General features: G+C 49.6%; 1 protein-coding gene and 1 long non-coding RNA gene across 2 annotated transcripts; one reads left to right on the plus strand and one right to left on the minus strand.

Annotated features, from left to right (window-relative positions):
• Positions 1–1,683: 1,683 nt before the first annotated feature.
• LOC127201713 (uncharacterized) lies at positions 1,684–7,973 on the minus strand. Its single transcript, XR_007832210.1, has 3 exons — positions 7,830–7,973; positions 2,876–2,955; positions 1,684–1,995 (listed from the first exon to the last, which is right to left on the minus strand). It is a non-coding gene; the product is annotated as an uncharacterized LOC127201713 (long non-coding RNA).
• On the plus strand, positions 7,369–11,396 carry Krt18 (keratin 18). Its single transcript, XM_051160403.1, has 7 exons — positions 7,369–7,967; positions 8,750–8,832; positions 9,094–9,250; positions 9,832–9,996; positions 10,083–10,208; positions 10,474–10,697; positions 11,215–11,396. The coding sequence occupies exons 1-7, from the start codon at positions 7,566–7,568 to the stop codon at positions 11,333–11,335; spliced, it is 1,278 nt and encodes a 425-aa protein (XP_051016360.1). The 5' UTR covers positions 7,369–7,565; the 3' UTR covers positions 11,336–11,396.
• Positions 11,397–21,926: the final 10,530 nt, after the last annotated feature.

A 21,926-nucleotide genomic window follows, 5' to 3' on the forward strand; every position in this document is an offset into this window, starting at 1 on the left:
CTTAACCTCTGAGCCATCTCTCCAGCCTCTCAAGCCTGTAATTCTAGCACTTGAGAGGCTGAGGCAGGAGAATTGCCTCAAGTTTGAGACCAGCTGGATTTTGTATAGTAAGTCCCATGCCAACTTTTACTATATATCGAAACTATTTCATAAATAAATAAGCAAAAGAAATTTTAAAAGAAGAAGAGAATGAGCTGAGCATGGTGGCACACGCCTTTAATGCCCGTACTCGGGAGGCAGAGGCAGGCGGATGGCTGTGAGTTCGAGGCCAGCCTGGGGTACAAAGAGAGCCCAGGACAGCCAAGGCTACATAGGGAAACTCTGTCTCCAAAAGCAGAGGAAGGAGAGGAGGAGGAGGAGATGTAGATCACAAGCTAGCACATGAGAAATGCTAAAGCCAAGCCTGGTGGTGTACACACCTGCAATCCCAGCACATGGAGGCTGAAATAGGACAGCCTGGGCTACAATAGGACAGCCTGGGCTACAATAGGGCAGCCTGGCCTATACAACAGTGTCCCTTCTGTGATTTTTCAGTAGTTCTTGTTCAGACCCCAGATTCCTGTGATAATCCCCCTACCCCACTTCGCTCCAAATTTCATAGCACGCTGCTTTTTGTTATGGATTTTGACTTTTTTTTTTTTCTTTTTTTCTTTTTTTCCAATGATTTGTTGTTTATACTTTCTGTGTGCATAGGTGTTTTGCTTGCGTGCATAGACATACATGAAGGGTGTCAGATCCCCTCGAACTGGAGTTACAGGTAGTAGTGAGCTGCCACATGGGTGCTGGGAGTTGAACCTGGGTCCTCTGAAAGAGCAGCCACTGCTCTTAACCACTGAGCCATCTCTCCAGCCCCTTGACTTGTTTTTGTTGTTGTTACTGTTGTTTAAACAGAGTCTCGGTGTAATTTGGCTAGTCTCAAACTTACTATGTAGCCGAGGCTGGCCTTGAACTAATAAACCTCCTACCCCACCCCAGTGCTAGGATTATAGACATGAGCTGCTATGCCCAGCCTTCTCTTGATTCTTATCTATCTATAGATCTAACTATTACCTATCTATCTAATTATCATCTATCTATCTATCTATCTATCTTTAACCAAAGTCTCTCTGTGTAGGCCAAGCTGCCCTGGAACTCTCTATGTGGACCAGCCTGGCCTTGAGCTCACAGAGTTGCACCTGCCTCTGCCTCCTGAGTGTAGGGATTAGGGATAAGCACCACTATGCCTGGTCCCTTCTCTTGGTTTTCACACAGCTGGTGTCAGCTGTCATGTTGAACCCAGACATCTGGAAATCCACACTCATTCCTCACCCCACTTTGCACTGAGACCTCCTAGCTGCCTTTCACGTAGCTCCCTCACTCACCGTTCCCATTGGGAGAGAGGCAGGAGGACCATGGGTCACCTATGCTGAGCCCCAGCTCTGGAGCAGCAGCTAGCATCAGTGTTCTGCTCTCTGCAATGGCTGCCTTGCTGCACACTGCCACACTTGCTAGGGAAGCCCTCTGCTCACCCTGTCACCTCCAAGGGCTTGTGCGTGTTAGGCAAGCACTCCACCATGGAGTCACATCCCCAACCCCTTTGAAACCTTCTTTTATTAAGATTTTATTTATTTGTTTCTTTTCAGACAGGGTCTTACCATGTAGGCCAAGGCTGTCCTTGAACTCACAGAGATCCTCCTGTCTCTGACTTTCATGCACTGGGATTAAAGGCATGGGCCACCAGGCGGGCACTTGTTTATTCTCCTATTTATACACATTTACTTGTGAGTGCTCACACACATGGAGGTCGAAAGACAATTTGCAGTTTGTTAACTTCTTCCACCACGTTGGTTCCGGGGATTGAACTCGGGTCTTCAGGCTTGGCAGCAGGCATCTTTCCTAGCTAAGCCATGTCACTAGACAGTCTGTGTCACTTCTGTTCTTTTCCTTCGCATCATACTCAAGTTCTACCCGATTCCTCTCAGCAGTTGGTGCTATGCAGGGTTCTAAGACTCCCAGCTAAGGACACAAAGGGTAGATACTGCCGTTTTCCAGTTTTCATGAAGGCCAGTCACACCTGCTGCTACTGCAGGCTTTCCTAAACTGCAGCCTTGGTTTTCTTAGATTTACTTATTTATTGTACATGAACATTTTATCTGCAGAAGAGGGCACCAGATCACACTATAGATGTGGTTGCTGGGAATTGAACTCAGGACCTCTGGAAGAGCAGGCGGTGCTCTGAACCACTGAGCCACCTCTCCAGCCCTTTCTAGGACTTATAAGGCAATCTCTCCAGGTGCAGCCTGAAGCCCGGCCAAATCGAAAGGAGAGAAGAGAAAAGGTATCCGTCACGGCAGACTGACTCCGTGACTTTGAGAACAGACTCTTGGCCACACTGCTGTTCTAGTTCACCCTCTGGTCTCTAGACTCATTCTTAGCACCACGCCCCTTAGCACCTACACTGCTGCTGCTGAGGAAACCAACGCCAGTGCTGTTTGCTTAAGATCATGCAGTTTGTTGTGTGAGGGTGCCAAACCTTTATCTTGGCACTTGGGGTGGGTGGGGTGCAGAGGCAGGTGGATCTCTGTGAGTTCAAGGCTAGGCTGGCCTAAAGAGTGAGTTCCAAGATGGCCAGAGCTACACAGAGAGACCCTGTCTCAAACAATGAAAAAAACAAAAACAAAAAACAAAAAAACCACGGGACTGTGAATGTTCTCCCCTGGGCAGACCCTAGCTAGGTGACACTGAGATACCGGGGTACACCTGAAGAAAAACCATGTTCACCCACGACAATAAGGGAAGGGAAGAAGAGGAAAGGAGATGCCAAGCAGTGCCGAAGGAAGGAGGCTGGAGTGGAGGGCAGGGGTCACCGGAGGCTCGAGGGAGTCAGCTTCAGCACCTGGAGAGCCCTGGCAGGCAGGCAGGTGCTCCTGAGAAGGCATGTAGGGTTTTCCTCTTCCATCAGCCCTGGGAAAGAGCCTGCAATATGAGCAACTGAGGGAATTGCTCTGAAAACAGCAGTGCATCCCCTCCCCGCCCTCTTGCTCTGGGGGAGCACGCCTGAATTGAACCCTCAGAACCCCACCCTGACCCTAACCCTGCACCAGCAGCCCTCACACCTCCAAAGATTCCTGGTCAACCCTCAGTGGTCCCTGCTCCCCAGCAGCACTCGAAGCTGCACGTTTCACACACACACACACACACACACACACACACACACTCTCTCTCTCTCTCTCTCTCTCTCTCTCTCTCTCTCTCTCTCTCTCTGTCTCTCTTCAGTCTACCCAACTATACTTCCCAACTCTGGAAGCCTACTTTAAGTCATCCAGGTAGGCTAGACGGTCTATGTATTTTGAGCATCTGATCCTCTGGCCTCTACACGCCACGCCCTGGGATTACAGGCCTCTATCACAAGACTCAGCTCAGGGATTCCTAGTCAAGAGACACCTCAGTCCTTTTCTGTTTGTTTGTTTGTTTGTTTGTTGTTCTTTTAGGCCAGCCTGAAACCCACTATGACCTTGAGCACCAAATATTCTTTTTTTTTTTTTTTTTTTTTTTTGGTTTTTCGAGACAGGGTTTCTCTGTGTTAGCCCTGGCTGTCCTAGACTCTCACTCTGTAGACCAAGCTGGCCTGGAACTCACAGCGATCTGCCTGACTCTGCCTCCCCGGTGCTGAGATTAAAGGCGTGCGCCACCACCGCCCGGCTAGCTCCAAATTCTCTTGCATTCACATCTTTCAGTGCTGGCATCACAGGTTCGTGCCACCGCGCCCAGCTCACCATTTTCTTTCTTACTGTGTGTGTGGGGGTGGGGGGGTTGTTTAAGGGAAGGGAGGTTTTTTGTTTGTTTGTTTGTTTGTTTTTTAAGGCAAGCTTCCTCTGTGTAGCCTTGGCTGTCCTGAAATTCACTCTTTAGACCAGGCTGAGTTCCAGGACCAACCTAGTCCACACAGCGCACTCCAAGGAAGATGATGGACCGAGCCTTGCACTGGAAGTAGACACCACACCACACAGACCTGGAATGTTTGAACACCTTCGCTTCCACCCCGCCCCCACCCTCAGCCCCACCCCCGTGTCTCCGATGGTCCATCCCACCTCTATCCCACCGCCTGGGAGCCTGACTGATAACAATCTCTGGGCCAAATGACTCCAGACCCTCACAATCGTCTCTAATCCTCTAATCTCCCACTATCTAGTTTGCAAAGAGCAGAGCTCTTGCCCTTAATTGGAGAATACCTACGCGGGGGTGGGGGTGGGGGTGCTGGGGGAGGGTGGGGGAGGGGGTTGAGCCACCACCCACCCCACAGTCACCACCGGGCTTTCTCCTAGTTAAACCTGCAGTACAAGTTTCTCTCCCCTGAATGTAGGGCCTGGGGGCGGGGGAACCAGCTCCTTTCCCCCAAACACCCCCACTCCACCCTTCACCTCATCGCTCACCCCACCGCCCTGCCTCCTCTTTTCACGTCTTTGTCTCAGCACCTCTGGCTGGCCACTCGCGCTCGCTCCTCCCTCTCCACGGCCTGCCTTCATTGCTTTCTCAATCCCCTTTCCACCTTGCCACCGCCCACAGCCCAGAGGCCCAGGCCCCCGGGGGTGGGGTCAGGGGGGCCTTGGGTCGAAACTAGGCTCTCACGTGCCCGTCTCCCCCACCCTCCTAGAGACTGTCGGGCTGAGCTTTAAGGCCTGGTCTCAGTGGAATCTGGTACTACTGGAAAGGGGCAAGCTGGCACTGGACTCCGGAGGTCGGTATTTGCCCTGATGCTGCAAGAGGTCAGGAATGCGACCATCTGCGTTAGCTGTGAGCGATAAGAGGATATTTCAGCTCTACAGCCAGCCGCCAACCTCCCGCCACAGACCGGTCCGGGCTTCATGGGCGGGGCAAGATCAGAGCAGGATCCAACCTGGGGCTTAGAGAAGAATTCTAGGGTCTGAAAGAACTCAGAGTCCCCCATTAGTCCCACACGACTTGAAGCCAGTTCCGCCCGGGCGAGGTTGCGCACGCAGCGGGTCGCTGTAAGTTCGAGGCCAGCCTGGTCTACCAAGTGAGTCCAGGACAGCCAAGGCTACACAGAGAAACCTTGTCTCGAAAAACCAACAGAGGAGAGAGAGAGACAGAGAGAGAGACCGTCACTTTGCCCTCGTGAGGGAGGCCTTACTCGCAATAAGTAAACCCTATTTGTTCCAGACTCGGTGCTGTCGTTACCTTTCTCACACACCGCATGCCATAAGTCTAGACAAGCAGTTCTTTTATTCCCACCCAAAGAAGTGAGGGGATAAATCAGTTTAGTAACCTTTTGAGGTTATCCAACCAGCAAAGTACTCAAGTTGGATAACATAAAGCTTATTTAAAAAGAAAGAAAGAAAGAAAAGGCAAAAAGCCTCTACAGAACATTTAATCAGTACAGTCCTATAAAATAAATAGGGCAATTGTTGAACTCAGTGGAAGAATTTGTAAAATTGAAAGCCCCTTTAACTGGCTGGAATCTACACACACACACAAACACACCACACACACACCACACACACACACACACACCACACACACACACACACCAGAAGCTTTCATGCAAAGCCAGTGGGCATTCATTTGTATGTCGTTTTGCATTCCATTTGCCTGGCTACGTCCAGCCTCACCAGCCAGCTCCCAGGGAATCTTCCAGGGTTTTCCCATGCAGAAGGAGGCAGGTTTAGAACAAGCCATTCACAGCCTACATCCTCTTGCTGACCTGCCCACCTAGGCTCGCTCTTCCTAGGGCCCCTTTCTCTCCCGGTTTTTCTTTTCTTTTCTGTCTGCCCACACAGAGTCAGTGCCGCCGGCCGCGCACTCGATAAGAAGAATCAATAAGTCCACTCCAGAGCAAAGACCATGGCCACCTGTGTAACAAACACCACGTCCTGCTGGAAAAACAGGCTCTTCCTGGGGCCGACCAACCCGAATGAACCTCAGGCTTTCTCCCTCTTCCTTTGGCTAGAGTGGTCCGGCTTGTGGGGCCTGGGAGGGAGTTTCTCCAGGGAACAAGCTGGAAAGCCAGAGAGTGTTATGAAGTCTGACCAGGAAGGAAAGAAGAAAAGATCCAGGGAACAGGAGGAGGTGGAGGTGCAAGTGGGTGACAGGCATGGAGGTGGAAGGTAGAGGGACAGGAGTCTGGTTCAAACTTAGTAAGGTATTTATACAAATCCTGGTCTGTCCTCTCGGACCCCAACCTGTCCAGACATAGTAAAGTCTTTGGAGAGACAGTGGTCTCTCTTCTTTGCTGTTCCCATGGCTACCAGAAAGGGCGTGACACACAGCGGGTGTCCAGAAAATGCTGGTTAAACCATATGTGCTCTTGGGCTGGTGGTGTGTTCGCCTAGTGGAGAGCATATCTGTGCGATATGAGGCTTTGGATTTGATCCTCCTCGGCATAAACCGAGAGCAGGGTCTCATGCCTGTGATCTCAGCACTTAAAAGTGGGCCAGGAGCCGGGTGTGGTGGCGCACGCCTTTAATCCCAGCACTCGGGAGGCAGAGGCAGGCGTATTGCTGAGTTCGAGGCCAGCCTGGTCTACAAAGCGAGCCCAGGGCAGCCAAGGACACATAGAGAAACCCTGTCTCGAAAAACCTTAAAAAAAAAAAGTGGGCCAGGAAGATGGGAAGTTGAAGGCTATCCTTGGCTACATAGAAAGCTCCAGACCAGCCTGAGCTACATAAGATCCTGACTCAAAAAAAGAAGGGTGAAAGCCGGGGTATGGTGACACACGCCTTTAATCCCAGCACTCGGGAGGCAGAGGCAGGCGTATTGCTGTGAGTTCGAAGCCAGCCTGGTCTACAGAGTGTGAGTCCAGGACAGCCAGGGCTACACAGAGAAACCCTGTCTCGAAAAACCAAAAAGAAAAAGAAGAAGAGGAGGAGGAGGAGGAGGAGTGAGGGAAAAGAAAGAAAATAGTTAAGTAAAGAGGTCTCCAGACGTGGGGACGTCTCTGCTGCACAGTTACAAAGGTTCTGCTCAAGCCTTCGTGGACTGAGTGAGGAAATGCGGTCCTGTGTATTTGAGAATATGTATTTCCATGGTCCCCTACGGATCCTCAGCTGGGTGTCTGGGAACCCAATGCCGCGGGGGTGGGACCAGAGTGGGAAAACCAAGAGATCTGCACTCAGGATCGTGTGTTCTGCTCTTCCTGAGGTCCGGATTCTTTCCCCCAGACTCCTGGGACTCCAGAACTGCCGCAGACATAAACTCCACAAAATCTTCGCCCTAATGGACACCTCTTTTGTCTGTATGAAGGGTATTAAAAACGCATCTCCTGCCTTAAAAGCAGAATCTCAAGGGCTAACACCGCCTGCTCTCCTTTCTGCCCCCTCCTTAGGTCGGTGGGGTGGGGGTGGGGGGCAGGCACACTGCGGGCGTCTGTATTGACCGAGAAAGGCTGCGACCAGGTAGGTCACAGGAGTCGCCTGGTCTTGGCGCCTAAGGCTCCAGTGACGGAGGCGGGGCCGGCTCCAGAGGTCCCCACCTCCTCCCTGAGCGATATAATAGATCGGGGACGGCCGCCCTTCGCGGACGAACTCCTGTCCTGGTCTCTCTCGCTTCGCTCTCCTCTCCTGACCAAGATGAGCTTCACCACTCGCTCCACCACCTACTCCACTAACTACCGGTCCCTGGGCTCCGTGCGGACGCCCAGCCAACGGGTCCGGCCTGCCAGCAGTGCGGCCAGCGTCTACGCAGGTGCTGGGGGCTCTGGCTCCCGGATCTCCGTGTCCCGTTCCACGGGCGTCTGGGGCGGCTCCGCGGGGTACTCAGGCCCGGCGGGAATGGGTAGCATCCAGACGGAGAAGGAGACCATGCAAGACCTAAACGACCGCCTGGCCAGCTACCTGGACAAGGTGAAGAGCCTGGAGACTGAGAACAGGAGGCTGGAGATCAAAATCCGGGAACATCTGGAGAAGAAGGGGCCCCAGGGCGTCAGAGACTGGGGCCACTATTTCAAGACCATCGAAGACCTGAAGGCTCAGGTAAGGGGCATGAAGGGAGGAGCCTTAGCCCCCAGCTGCTCCGGCCATCCAGTGCGCCCCTCCCCCGTCCCCCAGCTCGGCCCCTTCCGCTCTTTCCGCGTTCATCCCATTTCCCCATTCTGTGGGACGGCGTTAGGAACACTTTGGATCCCTACCCACAACCTGTAGGAATTCCAAGGGTAGCGGCTACACGTGGGAGCCGGCTTCCCGCTAAGGGTGCAGTGGGAAAGGAACAGGATTAAAAGCCTCTCCAGAAAAAAAAAAGCGGAGGGGGCTGGTCATAAAGTGGACCCTAGACACGCACTCCTTTTCCAGCAGGGACGGCTAGAGGGTTAAGCGGATATGGCTAAGGCTGAGTCACCTAGGAGTAAACAGAAGTCTACCTGTAGGAGGGGCCACAGGGGGAGGGGGAGAGGAGGGGGGAGCGGTAAGCAGGTGCACCGGGAGAAAGTACCAGGAGAGGATCAGAGAAACCTTATTGGAAGCTGCTCAATTGCGGGCAGTCCAGATAGTACAGGCTCAGGCAGAGGGGCAAGGTGCCAGGACGGGAGGCACAGGTGGGAGCGCTGGCTCTGGCAGTTCCTGGGACTAGGGTGGATTCACTGAAATGTAAGCTGCGTTCCCTCCTGAGAGGGTGGGACCAGGAGGAGAGAAAGCAGGAGGCTGCATTCGGGATGTAAAGTGAATAAATACATAAACCTTAAAAAAAAAAAAAAAAAAAAAAAAAAAAAAAGGCATGTCTCCACACCACAATCAGCAGCTCTCTGCTTTTATCTGCCCAGATCTTTGAGAACTCTGTGGACAACGCCCGCATCGTCCTGCAGATCGACAACGCTCGTCTGGCTGCCGACGACTTCAGAGTGAAGTAAGTCTGGGGCCCACAGCCAAGAACCAGCTGCTCCTAGGGCAGTGTGATAGCAGGGTGCTGGTTCGGAGGCTCATTCAAGTTTGGGCCCGTTGACTGGTCTTGTTAGCTGTTCATGTGAGCAGCCCAGGTTAAGCACACTGCTCCTCGTGGGCAAGAACAGTGGCCTAGGATGGGCACAGGCTAATGCGTGGAGGTGGCACCTGCTGAGAAGGTTCTAGATCAGACAGGGCCCGCTGGTGGCCTCCACTCCTCCTTCAGGTACGAGACAGAGCTGGCCATGCGCCAGTCTGTGGAGAGCGATATCCATGGGCTCCGAAAGGTGGTCGATGACACCAATATCACAAGGCTGCAGCTGGAGACGGAAATTGAAGCGCTCAAGGAGGAACTGATGTTCATGAAGAAAAACCATGAGGAGGTAAGAGGAGCCACTGACCAAGCCCGGGAGCCAAGGGCCAGGCTGCCCTCAAACCAGACTTGCATGGAAATAACAGCCCGCGCTGTTCGTCTGTTGTGATGGCGCATGTTCTATGGCTCACTCAAGTTATATCATTATGAGATCAGGATAACGCGGGCTAAGGCCTGGCGAGCAGCCCTACCACTTGGAAAGCTGAGGCAGGAGCATAGAGTTCAGTGCCAAGCTGTCTTACTACACAGAAAAAAACAGACTGTGAAGGATAAGGAATTGGAGACGAAGGTGGGGGCTGCCAGTCTTAGGAGCAGGGGCCGACAAGCATAATGGCGGGGCTTCTGGAAGAAGTTTAAGGTAAGATTTGTGGAAGAGGAGGCTAAAATCGCCTGTGAGTGACAGGTTCAGGCAGCAAAGGAGTGGCCGCTCAACTTATCCCGAGCAGAAGCCCGGATCGAGGCTTGAGAGCACATGCGTGGGATCTCCCCATCCTCTGCCGCCATTACGCTCATCGTAATGAACGGCTGGGTTGGAACTCTGACCTTGAGCAACCCCCACTCACCCCACCCCCTTTTCTCTGCCTTCTTCAGGAAGTCCGAGGTCTGGAAGCCCAGATTGCCAACTCTGGATTGACTGTGGAAGTGGATGCTCCCAAATCTCAGGACCTCAACAAGATCATGGCGGACATCCGTGCCCAGTATGAGGAGCTGGCTCAGAAGAACCGCGAGGAAATGGACAAGTACTGGTCCCAGCAGGTATGCGGGAGGAAAGACCAGCTGCCAGGGTGTGAGGGGGTGGCTGCCAGGACGGTGGGTCCAGACTGACCCTCCCCACCCTGCAGATAGAGGAGAGCACCACCATAGTTACCACCAGGTCTGCCGAAAGCAGAGACGCTGAGAACACGCTCACGGAGCTGAGACGCACCTTCCAGGCCTTGAAGATTGATCTGGAGTCCGTGGAAAATCAGGTAAGAATTCTCCAGTCGCCTGCTGCTGCAGCTTTTCCGGACCCCGCTCTCTGACATGTGGCCTCAGTCCCAACGCTCTCATCCCTAAGCCCTCCACTGCACACCCCCAATCAAGAGACCCCCCCAAAGATGAGCCACTCCCCCTTGCATTTCCCGTGACTCCCACACTATAGCCCAGCACTTGACGGACAAGAGACCTTTCAGAGGATGAAAGGCTGAGCAGGCTAGGACTGGGGCCTCACCCTCCCGTCTCTCTGCCCTGCAGAAGGTCAATTTGGCGAACAACCTTGCGGACGTCGAGGCCCGGTACAGCACGCAGATGGAGCACCTCAATGGGATCCTCCTGCAGCTGGAGTCGGAGCTGGCACAAACCCGGGCAGAAGGGCAGCGCCAGACCCAGGAGTATGAGGCCCTGCTGAACATCAAGGTCAAGCTGGAGGCCGAGATTGCCACCTACCGCCGCTTGCTGGAAGATGGGGAAGACTTCAGGTGAGCGGCACTCCCCTGACCACATAAGCGAGGGGCGTCTCTCCACCACCGGGGAGCCCCAAGGTCTGTTTGCCCTGTAGTCACCGAGCCATGAGACTGAGTTACAAGAGCCCATTCACAAGACAAGAATAGAGTTAGCCTGGTGGTGGTGGCGCAAGCCTTTAATCCCAGCACCGGGGCGGCAGAGGCAGGCGGATTGCTGTGAGTTCAAGGCCAGCCTGGTCTATCTACAGAGTGAGTCCAGGACAGCCAGGCCTACACAGAGGCCTCGAAAATTTAAAACAAAAGAAAGAAAGAAAGAAAGAAAGAAAAGAAAATGATTAAATGATTAAGCACTGCCCCTTGGCTATTTTGGAGGTATTGGAGTTCAGCACTGAGTTTCCCTTTTCTAGAAGAAACAGCTGACTTGAATTTGCAGGTAAAGACGGGGGCCAGGGAGAAAGAGCACTGTCTACATTCCCCGTCTCCGTTCTGCTCTGTGGGGCTGTTGGTAACCAACACTTGCTCTTTGTTACAGTCTCAGTGATGCCCTGGACAGCAGCAACTCCATGCAAACCATCCAGAGGACAACCACCCGCAAGGTCATGGATGGCAAAGTGGTGTCTGAGACCAACGACACCAGAGTTCTGAGGCACTGAGGCCGAGAAGGCGGGCACCCCTGGGAACTAAGGGACCAATAAAAGTTGAGAGGTCACCGGATGCCACTTTGTGTCTTCCTGCTTGTGTACTTGGGCAGTGGGAGAGGAAGGGTCTCGGTGCTTAAAACACCTGAAAGAGGGAGGGAGGGAGAGGTGGAAGGGTAATAAAATGTGGGCTCTCCCACTCAAGAGACCTGGGGAAGAAGCCAGGCTCAGTGGTATGCACACATGACTTGGGTTAAGGCAGGAGGATCATGAGTTCAAGGCCAGGCTGGGCTATATAGCAAATCCCAAAACAAAAACCAAAGCTAAGTGTGGTCGCCCACTTCTAAAACCCCAGAGCTTGGAAGTGGTAAGAGGATCAGGAATTCAAGGCTTTCATCTGCTACAGAGCAAATTTGAAGCCAGCCTGAGCTATACAAGACGCCGTCTCAAAAGGGGACCTAGGGAAGAACTTAGCGAAGCCAGGTATGGTGGCACAGGCCTATAATGCCAGCACCTGGGAAGCAGAAGCAGGAACATCATGAGTTCAAAGCTAGCCTGGGCTATTCCCACCCTCTTTAGAAGAAAATAGAAAACACATACACACACACACACAGTGGTCCCCCAGGCCCTGCTCTGACACTCAGTGAAGACAGGTAAAGCCGAAGTGAGGAAGCAGAAATCCACATGGTGGCTCCTAGGTAGGCAAGCAGGCATCCACACAAGTAAGAGTGGGAGTCCTGTGGCACGGTCCTGGGCTTTGTGTTGGAACTGAATGGCCAAGCAACAGAAACAACACAGGTCTAAAATAAAAATCTGAGTGGGGATGAGGGGTGGGGGGTGCATTCGGGAGGCAGAGGCAGGCAGAGCTATATGAGTTTGAGGCCAGCCTGGTCTACATAGCCAGTTCATGACAGTCTACATAGAGATCCTGTCTCTAATAAATAAATAATTTAAAAATAAAAATAACAATCTCTCTATTGGGAAGATAATGTGTCTTTCTTAGTTTTAAAAAATTATAGAAGTTAACATATAGTCCAAAAGGAAAGACAAAACTAAAATTGAAAACACATCTCTGCTGCCCAGAACTAATTTACCACAATTAAATAGGACAGGCATATACCAATATTTTATTTTGCTTTATATGTGCAGGGTTGTGCTCAGAGTTCTGCACCTTAATTGCTTCAATTCTGTGTTCCTTAAACAATGCATCTTGGAAGGCAGCCTGCACCCGGCCCCTCTGGAGGCTCAAGTGGGAGATGACCTGGTCTGGTTACAAAGTAAGGCCTTGCCTCACCCGTTTGAACAGCTGCCAACAGCAGCAGTGTGGAATACAAAGTTACTAAACCCGGATATTCCAGTAACTAGAGATGTCTTGGTCTCCAGCATGTCTGTGGAGCAAGTTAATAAAAATGGTACCATAGGGGCTGGAGAGATGGCTCAGCGGGTAAGAGCACTGACTACTCTTCCAGAGGTCCTGAGTTCAATTCCCAGCAACCACATGGCGGCTCACAACCATCTGTAATGAGACCTGATACCCTCTTCTGAACTGCAGGTATATGTGCAGGCAGAGTACTGCATATATAACAATAAATAAATAAACCTTTATAAAAAAAAATGGTACCATAAAAACACACCTGGGAAGGACCACTCTGGGCCTTGTGCTGTGCTTCAGTGTATACACAGTGAATAAGGTGCCTTGGAAATAAACAAATAAACAAACAGAATGCCTGTTAGTTTTCCCTCACAAAACTCACAGCTGGAGACCAAAGACACAGAGGGTTCTACTCAGTTTTTCAGCATGCGTGTAGCACCGGTTACGCACCAGCTACTCTTACTGATGCTTGTGACACAACAGACAGAAAAGAGCCCTTGTCGCTGTGGGAATTACATTATGGTGATGTGAAAGGACAAAGGCCAATAAAGATGGCAAGAAGTCGGATTACACAGCATGTCAGATGGGGTTGAGTGTCACAGGCTGGGGGCATCGGCATGAAGCAGGTGGAGTGTCAGGAGAGACGCAGTCAGGATCACAACTGAAACAAGAGTTTGCCTGGGGAAAGCAGTGTGTTTAGGGTGTCCCGAGTGGGAAAGCTAAAGGTCACACCACTTGAGGCCTTGGCTTCTTGAGACCCAGGGGACAGCACAATGTCGGCCCCTAGCATCAGCCACCCAGTCCCCAGTGCAGCCCCCCCCCCCCCCGAGACAAGAAGAGCCAGGGGAGGGTGATCCGTGGGCAGAGACAGGGCCTCCCGTTCCTGAGCAAGGTCCAAGTTACCTAAGAGGTTAGCTGGAAATTCTGCAGGAAGGCCCTGCTCCGACTTTCAGAGAACCCTTTCTTCTCTGCAGCGTGGACCAATGGTGACTCACACTGTTTACACATGCTTCCCCTGAGTAAACACAGCCAGCAACCCTTTGTCCCACAGATCCCTTCTGTCCTCCCAGCCACTGCCCTGTCTTCGCACCCTCGCAGGGGTCCTCTGCAGGACACTCATCTGTGGGGAGAGATGAGCTGTATTTCCTGAGATTTGTGTGGGAAGAGCAGCTGAGAAGGTTTCCTCACCCCATCCCTCTCCAATGTCTTCCAAATATGCAGGTTTGGCGTGGATTGTGTTTTCTCAACCGGGGGTGCCAAACCGGCCCAAAGCTAAGGCTGAAAGTCCCTGGCAGGACCTGAGTGGTACTCCTAGCTGAATCAGGCTGATCCAAGAAACCTGAGACCAGGCACCTGACATGCTTAGCCCTCTCTGAAGAGACAGGGGTTCACAGTTCCCAGGGCTCTTACGCATTTGATCCTCATTACAATCCTGTGAGGTATGCGAGGCAACGGCTGTTATTGGCTCTGGATCAGAGCTGGACACTGAAGTCCGCGGACATCACATGACCTGTCCCGGTTTGCAGAGACAGGAGCTTGAAGTAGGAGCAGGCTCAGGTCTCTAGGCTCTTTCTGGAGTATGGGGTGTGTGCATGTTCGTGTGCATGTGTGTGTCCTCCGTCTGTCCGTCCGTCTGTCTGTCTCTGTCTCTCTGTGTCTGTCAGTCTCTGTGTGTCTGTGTGTGTGTGTGTGTGTGTGTGTGTGTGTGTGTACAGCTCCCTGCTTGAACTTGGCCAGCTAGCCACTAAGTCAGAGTACACCAACCAGGTGTTGTAGCATACAATACACCCCAACACACAGTCTCTGTGGTGAGGAAGCAGGAACTGGAAGGTCACACACACACACACACACACACACACACACACACACACACACGCATGTATGCACATATATGCACACACTCGAGCATACACACACACACATGCACACACACTGCTGAGGCTTGAGTCCTCAGACTAACAGAGATTGTTCAAGGGTGAGGCCCCAGGATTCAGGGGAATTATTTGAAAACCTCTCTTGGTGATCTTAATAGGCAGCCCCATGTTGTTGTTTTTAATTATCAATATTATCAGTATGCCTGGCTAGCAATCAACCAAGACACACACAGACACACACAGACACCTGTTATATTTTAAAATAGCCTTAGTTAACCTGAGGCAGGACAGACATTAATCCTCTAAACTATTTCCCGTAGTGGGGCAGGTAACCCATACCTGCGCCAACCCCATGCCATCTGCTTCTAATAACTTCTATCAAGCTACCTCCCGTCCACAATCCCAAATACTTGCTAATATTCTTCATCTGGGCCAAGTCGCCATCCACGCCGGCCACGTGCTTCTCCTCCACCTAACCCCTGGCGGCCTTCTTCTCCTCCCTTCTCCTCTGTCTTCTTTCTTCTCCTTCGTCTTTTTCCCAAGATTCTCTCTGTCTAAACCCGGGAACCTTAGCCACACCTATCTCACTTGCCCTGCCCGGGTGGGATGGTGTTTTATTAATTAGCATCAAAATACATCAAACCAACCTCCAACAATTCCCCTTTTCTGTCTAAATATAAAGGCCATTCTTTTTATATACAGCAAGTACAATTATGAAAAACTATAAAAACCAACAGGTAAGACTTACACACATAATGTCTAATCAAAAGATATTTGGGGTGTTTGGTGGGTCTAGAGAGATGGCTCAGCGGTTAAGAACACTGACTGCTGCCGGGCGTGGTGGCGCACACCTTCAATCCCAGCACTCGGGAGGCAGAGGCAGGTGGATCGCTGTGAGTTCAAGGCCAGCCTGGTCTACAAAGTGAGTCCAGGATGGCCAAGGCTACACAGAGAAACCCTGTCTCAAAAAACCAAAAAAAAAAACAAAAAAACAAACAAAAAAAAAAAAGAGCACTGACTGCTCTTCCAGAGGTCCTGAGTTCAATTCCCGGCAACCACATGGTGGCTCACAACCATCTTTAATGAAATCTGATGCCCTCTTCTGGCCTGCAGGTGTACATGCATGCAGAGCACTGTGCAAATAATAGATAGATAGATAGATAGATAGATAGATAGATAGATAGATAGATATTTGGCAACCTTGAAGAAAATAGTATCTATTCTATCTTGGTGAGTCTAAAGTTCTGAATGAGCCGGGCGGTGGTGGCGCATGCCTTTAATCCCAGCACTCGGGAGGCAGAGGCAGGTGGATCGCTGTGAGTTTGAGGCCAGCCTGGTCTATATAGCGAGTTCAGGACAGCCACGGCTACACAGAGAAACCCTGTCTAGAAAAAAAAAAGAAGTTCTGAATGTAAATCAGAATCTGTAAAAGCTCATATCTATCAACCTGAAAGCATCCATCTAGACCTAAAAGTATCTTCTTAACTCTTAAACAACAAAGCTTATTTTTAAAACTATCTGGTCTTCAACCCCATCAGAGACTTGAGAAGGAATAAATTTAACTACCTAAGTAAACAGGAAGTGCAGGTTGGCAACTTCCAAAATGAAAAATTGACAGAGACAGTTTACTGCCTGAAAGGTCACCCAAAACTCTGTAACATTGGAGCATCATCTTCAGCCTTCTGGCCCAGTAGATATACTGGCAGACATAACTGTGGGGCAGGAACCATTGAGGACTTGCTTACCCTGTCTTGGCAGAGCTTGGCTGTTGACTCTGTCTGCATCTGAACTTGCCCGTTTTTAGGCAGAATTTTGTCTGTGGGCTAACAAGGACACTTTTGTCCCGTGGCCGTTCTGCCACACTTGTCCCGTGGCCGTTCTGCCACACTTGTCCCGTGGCCGTTCTGCCACACTTGTCCCGTGGCTGTTCTGCCACACTCGAAGCCATCTCCACAAGGAGGCCCTTCGATGCTCATCATCTTCTTTATGGTAGGCTGGGTGCTGCCAGGAGTTAACCCGTCTTATTGTCACAGAATCTTCAAAAATAATAAAAACATTTTAAAATGCCATATTCTGTAGGTCTCTGAGGTTTCTGAAGGCCTTATTTAACTATAGAATCATATCTGTTAAACCTAGCATGTATTTTTCTGTCCTTGACATGACCATGAATTGATCAACAGCCTACAATAACGCCATCGGAGTGTTGGAAGTAAACTATGTATGAATTGAGCTGTATGTGCACAACACCTCATCCTAGTGTGGAAATACAATGTGTGAAAATGATGTTAAACTTGAATTCTATTTCAATGTATCAAAATTAAACCCATTTTGTATCAATATACAAAATTCTATATCAATGAATTAAAATTAACCGTATTTGTGAATAACAATTAAGGCCTTAAGTTGAGGAGTAGACTCAATAATCCACTTTTTGTCCTATCATCCCTATATATTTCTATACCCCCTTTCTTTACAACCCCTATCTCCATACCTCTTGATGACCATATACATCTATAGGCCAAGAAAGCAACCAAAAACCTACCCAACCCCCCCCCCCTTAAGGGAAACAGGGCGTCTTTCTCTTAAAGTTCCTTCAGGCTGTTTTGGGACAGAGAATAACTATGTAGGGACCCAAATAAAATTGGGGAGGGAGGGTGAAACAAGGTAAGAATAGTATTTGTGGTCCAGTCTCTAAATGTTGAGAAATGTCCTGTGTGGGACAGTCTGAGATGCTGGAGGAATTGGGATCATGAACCTTCTTTGAAGCTGTCCTTCTCTGATGAGGAACAGCAACCAAAGCACTTGGGGCTGGAACATGAAGGATGCAGGATGTCAGCGTCTCAGCATGCTGGAGGAATGAATCCTGTCAGGTCTGATTTAGCGTCAGTGTCCGGTTCTTTAATTCTGCAAACATATAATTTCTCACAAGCATCGTACAGCCCTAAAACTATGAGTGTATTGTGTGTGCAGGATGCACAGAGCATTAAGGCTGGTTCTCTGCTCTCTGTATGAGCAGAAGAAAGACACCTGTAAATCTTCATTCATGCCATATGAAGAATGGCATCCAATAATAAGTCATGGAGATTCTGTAACCAACAAGAAGCTTTGGCTATGCATAGACATTCATGTCTCAGTCAGTCTCAGAGCTGTTCCCATGGATTGGAATTAGCAATACAAGTTACCTGCTTGTTCTGCAGTTTGAATTCATGTAAACGTAGACTGACTTAAGTTAGCAGTCTCTCTTTTATCCAGGTCTGTTTCATTTTTTACCTCTTTCAGAGAGGAAATATAACATCACCATTAACAATGAACCTACAATTATCATCATAATGAAATCAAAACAAGATTGTATAATTCTAAATGTCCTTCTGTAGGCTCTGTGGTGTCTGATGCATAGGCCAGGCCGCTCCCTGTCTCCTGAGAGAATGCTTCCCATTTTGGAGACAGGCCGGTTGCCCTAAGCAAAGGAAAAGCTTTAAATAAATTTTATATAAACTCTCACTTTATTTTAGGGTTTATGTATATCATAGGTGTCTTGTACCTGGATTTTCACGTTTGTTGCAGTGTTTTTGTCTCACTCCTTCTCGACAGGAGCCATGCAGCTTCATGTCTGCCTCCCTGTCCAACCTTGGTCCTTACTTTGACCAACAAAACATATTTCTTAGGCCGATTTACCCTTGGGCACCATATCTCCCATGGCATTTCACTTTTAAGGAGACTGGCTGGCCTTTTTAAGAACAGTTACATCGTTTTTTTTTTTTTTTAAATATAAGCCTAAGATTGACATGTCTCCATCCTTTAGATTAGTAAGGACAGATAATCCGTTGTTAAGAAAAAGGAACTTAGGCAGTAAATTTAAGGAAAACTTTGTCAGTTTAAATCCTAGCCTGTCTTGTCAGCAGGGTATCATGCCCTGTGGAGACCAGGTTGGTCTGTAACTCAGGAGTTCCCAGGCTTTGTCTCCATTGTGTTGGGATCAAAGGCCAGTGCCACCAACATCCAGTTCAACTATTTCATCTCTATTTAGTCAAAATCTTTAGAAATATCAAGGAAAAATCATGCAGGGAAACAAAAAAATTCTAAGTCTTGGGTCAGTTGTATCAACTTAGGCTCCAGTCAGTGAAGCAGGAATTTAGTTATTGCTATCTCTTTCTGGAGAACCTTTTCCAGAAAGCGCTGACAAACACCTTGCAGCTAAGGAGCTTTGAGTCCCAGCTGCTATAAACTCTGTGGTGAAGAGATCAGTTCCTTCTCACCTTCTGGTTGCTAGTAACTTAGTCTCACAGTTCTCAGCTCTCGGCCTTTCTTCCTGAACTTTTTTAGAGAGGCTAGGGAGAAGTGCGACTATGACTAAGCCCACTGCAAACAAACTCATAAACACCAAAACAAAGCAAAAAAAAGATCCAGGAGCCTTCTGCCATGGCGCCTTAGAGAGGGACCATAGCAGTTTTTATTTTATTATTTTTCTTCTTCTTCTTCTTTTTTTCCCCCAGACAGGGTTTCTTTGTGTATCCTTGGCTGTCCTAGAACTCACTCTGTAGACCAGGCTGGCCTCAAACTCACAGTGATCCGCCTGCCTCTGCCTCTCAAGTGCTGAGATTAAAGTCATGTGCCACCACCGCCCTGCCTTATTTTATTATTTTTCTAGGCATTTAACTCCATTCCCTAGGCCAGTTTAGAACACTGCCAGCCTCCTAGTTCCGCCTCTCCAACCGGCCACGTGTCTGTAGCCATGTTTGCTCTGGCCCGTGAATTCTCTCTGGGAGCTATTCCCCCCTTTCACACTATGACAAAATATGATTGTTAGGAGTGTGGATACCGGCCAGGCGTGGTGGCGAATGCCTTTAAACCCAGCGCTCAGAAGGGAGAGGCAGGCAGAATCCGCCTGAGTTCGAGGCCAGCCTGGTCTACAGACGGAGTCCAGGACAGCCAAGGATACACAGAGAAACCCTGTCTTGGAAAACTAAAACACAAAAACAAACAAAAAGAGTGTGGATACCTGCCCCACGTCTAGCACCACTTGTTTTTAAGTTACCTGAGAAAAGACTAGGAAGGAAACTGGAGGAGAGAGGAGGAAAAGGCCGCCATGGGTTAGATGGAGGAGAAGCACATGGCTGGCGTGGATGGAGAATCTGGCCCAGATGAAGAACATTAGCAAGTATTTGGGATTATGGATGGGAGGTAGGCTTGATAGAAGTTATTAGAGCCAGATGGCATGGGACTGGGGGATACCTGCCCCACTCTGGGGAGGCAGTCTAGAGGATGTGTCTTGACTGATTGCTAGCAGGTTATACTAAAATAATAATAATCATAGGCCCTAATAATAAATGTCATGAGGCCCTACTGACAATTAAAAACAACACCATGTTGTCCCTAGGGTCGGCACGTCAGGCTCTGCCTACTCTAACAGAGCAGGGTCCTGCTGCAGGCGCCCAAGGCCACTTGCCAATTCTCCTCATTCCCCAGCAGGGAAAGGCGTCTGCCTGGAGGGCAGCCATTCTGTCCTGAAGCACCAGAAGATGACCCGTCACAGGACAACAACGACGACGTAGAGTCACCTGTCCCAAGCTGTACGTGTCCCATTCCATCCGGCCCAGATAATGAACTAGCAAATAGTGCTGGTAACTGCAAGTGGTGTGTATCACAGGACACCACTTGGGCAATTAAAAAAAAAAAAGTAGCTAAATAATTCATACGTATATGCAGAGATCTCCTGAAGGGAAACTGAAATTAATGATTGCATCTGAGGGGGAAGTTTGGTGTAGGGAGTCATGAAAGTTGGAGACCTGTTTTGAAATCTGTGTCCACCAACATCTTCCAAGTCAGTTATTACTAATATAATTGTTTTAAAAGGTAGAAGGTTAGCTGGGCTGAGGTGGCGCACACCTTTAATCCCAGCACTTGGGAGGCAGAGGTAGAGGGATCTCTGAGTTCAAGGCCAGCCTGGTTTACAGAGTGAGTTCTAGGACAGCCAAGACTACACAGAGAGACCCTGTCTCAAAAAGACAAAAAGACAAAAACAAAAACAGAAGAAAAGGATGAAGAAGAGGAGGTGGAGGAGGAGAAACAAAGAGAAAAAAAGGTAGGGTTGTATATTAATATACTAAGCTAAGTATAGTGGTGCAGGCCTATGGTCCCAGCACTCCAGAGGCAGAGGCAGATCTCTGTGAGCTCTAGGCCAGCCTAGTCTACACAATGAGATTCTATCTCAAAACAAACAAACACAAGTACTGCTGGGGATTGAACCTAGAGCCTCCTACATGCTAGGCAAACACCATGCCACTGAGCTACATCAACAATTCATTTTTTGTTTGTTTGTTTTTCCAATTTTGGTTTGAGACAGGGTCTTGCTAAGTTACCAGACTGGCCTTGAACTTACCCTGTATATGGCTCAGGCAAGCCTTGAACTTGTGATCCTCTTGCCTCAACCTCCCAAATAGCTCCCAAGGGCCCCCACCCCACCTCTGCTAAGTTCTGTAAAGTTACAGGAACCCACAGCGTGCCAGGGAACTGAACGCTGCGGTCATGTTTGCAGCTGCTCTTTCCCTCCACTCGACACGTCACACAGCAAGATTTACCGAGAATTCATTATTCACCAAGAACTGGCACAGGGATACAGGGAGAAGAAAACGTAAACATATCGTATGTATGTGTGCATAGCTGTTATGGAGTTCATATCGGAGCAGATAGAGACAATACGAGATAAATGAAGTGAGCTGTATAGTCTGTTAGAAAGACAAGTGTTGTGGAGGAAAGTAGGCCCAGACTGGGGAGTCAGGAACTGCGGATGATATGAAATTCCTGTCGCACTGGTAAAAACTTGCCAAAAGCCACTTGTGATGGTACCACATCTGTCATGCCAACAGCCCCAGGTCTCCACCTGGACTGCAGAGTAAGCTCCAGGCCTGCCAGAGCTGTTACATAGTTACATAGCAAGGACCGCCCCAAACTTTAAAAAATGAGTCACAAAAAAAACAAAACAAAACAACCAACAACCTTACTGTAAGCGAGGTGATTTAAACCAGCGCGTGTTGTATCCCATCTCAAGGCCCATCAAGGTGGCACAGGTCTGCAGCGCTCTGAGGTCTGAGGTGAGCAGCCTTTCTCCTTGCCTTGTGCACTGGCTAGTGCTTACCTGCACCCCTTGGCTCAAGGTTCCAGCTTCTGTTTTCTACCATCAATAACCCAATATCATGTTTTTAGTGGTGTGGTGGTGCTGGGATTTGAACATGGGGCTTTGTGCATACTAGGTAAATGCTTTACCCTATACCCTATACCCTAGTCCCCCAATTCACAATATCTTTAAATCAGTCAGTCTCTCTCTCTCCCTCCCTCCCTCTCTCCTCCCTCCCTCTCTCCC

The sequence above is a fragment of the Acomys russatus genome, chromosome 17, assembly GCF_903995435.1.
Source record: "Acomys russatus chromosome 17, mAcoRus1.1, whole genome shotgun sequence".
NCBI classification, from domain to species: domain Eukaryota; kingdom Metazoa; phylum Chordata; class Mammalia; order Rodentia; family Muridae; genus Acomys; species Acomys russatus.

What these genes read in the sequence shown, in the direction of transcription:
- Krt18 (XM_051160403.1), top strand. Translation starts at nt 7,566, where the DNA reads ATGAGCTTCACCACTCGCTCCACCACCTACTCCACTAACTACCGGTCC. An exon ending in TGAAGAAAAACCATGAGGAG is followed by an intron (nt 9,251 to 9,831) that starts GTAAGAGGAGCC and finishes TGCCTTCTTCAG; the next exon opens with GAAGTCCGAGGTCTGGAAGC. An exon ending in GAAGATGGGGAAGACTTCAG is followed by an intron (nt 10,698 to 11,214) that starts GTGAGCGGCACT and finishes TCTTTGTTACAG; the next exon opens with TCTCAGTGATGCCCTGGACA.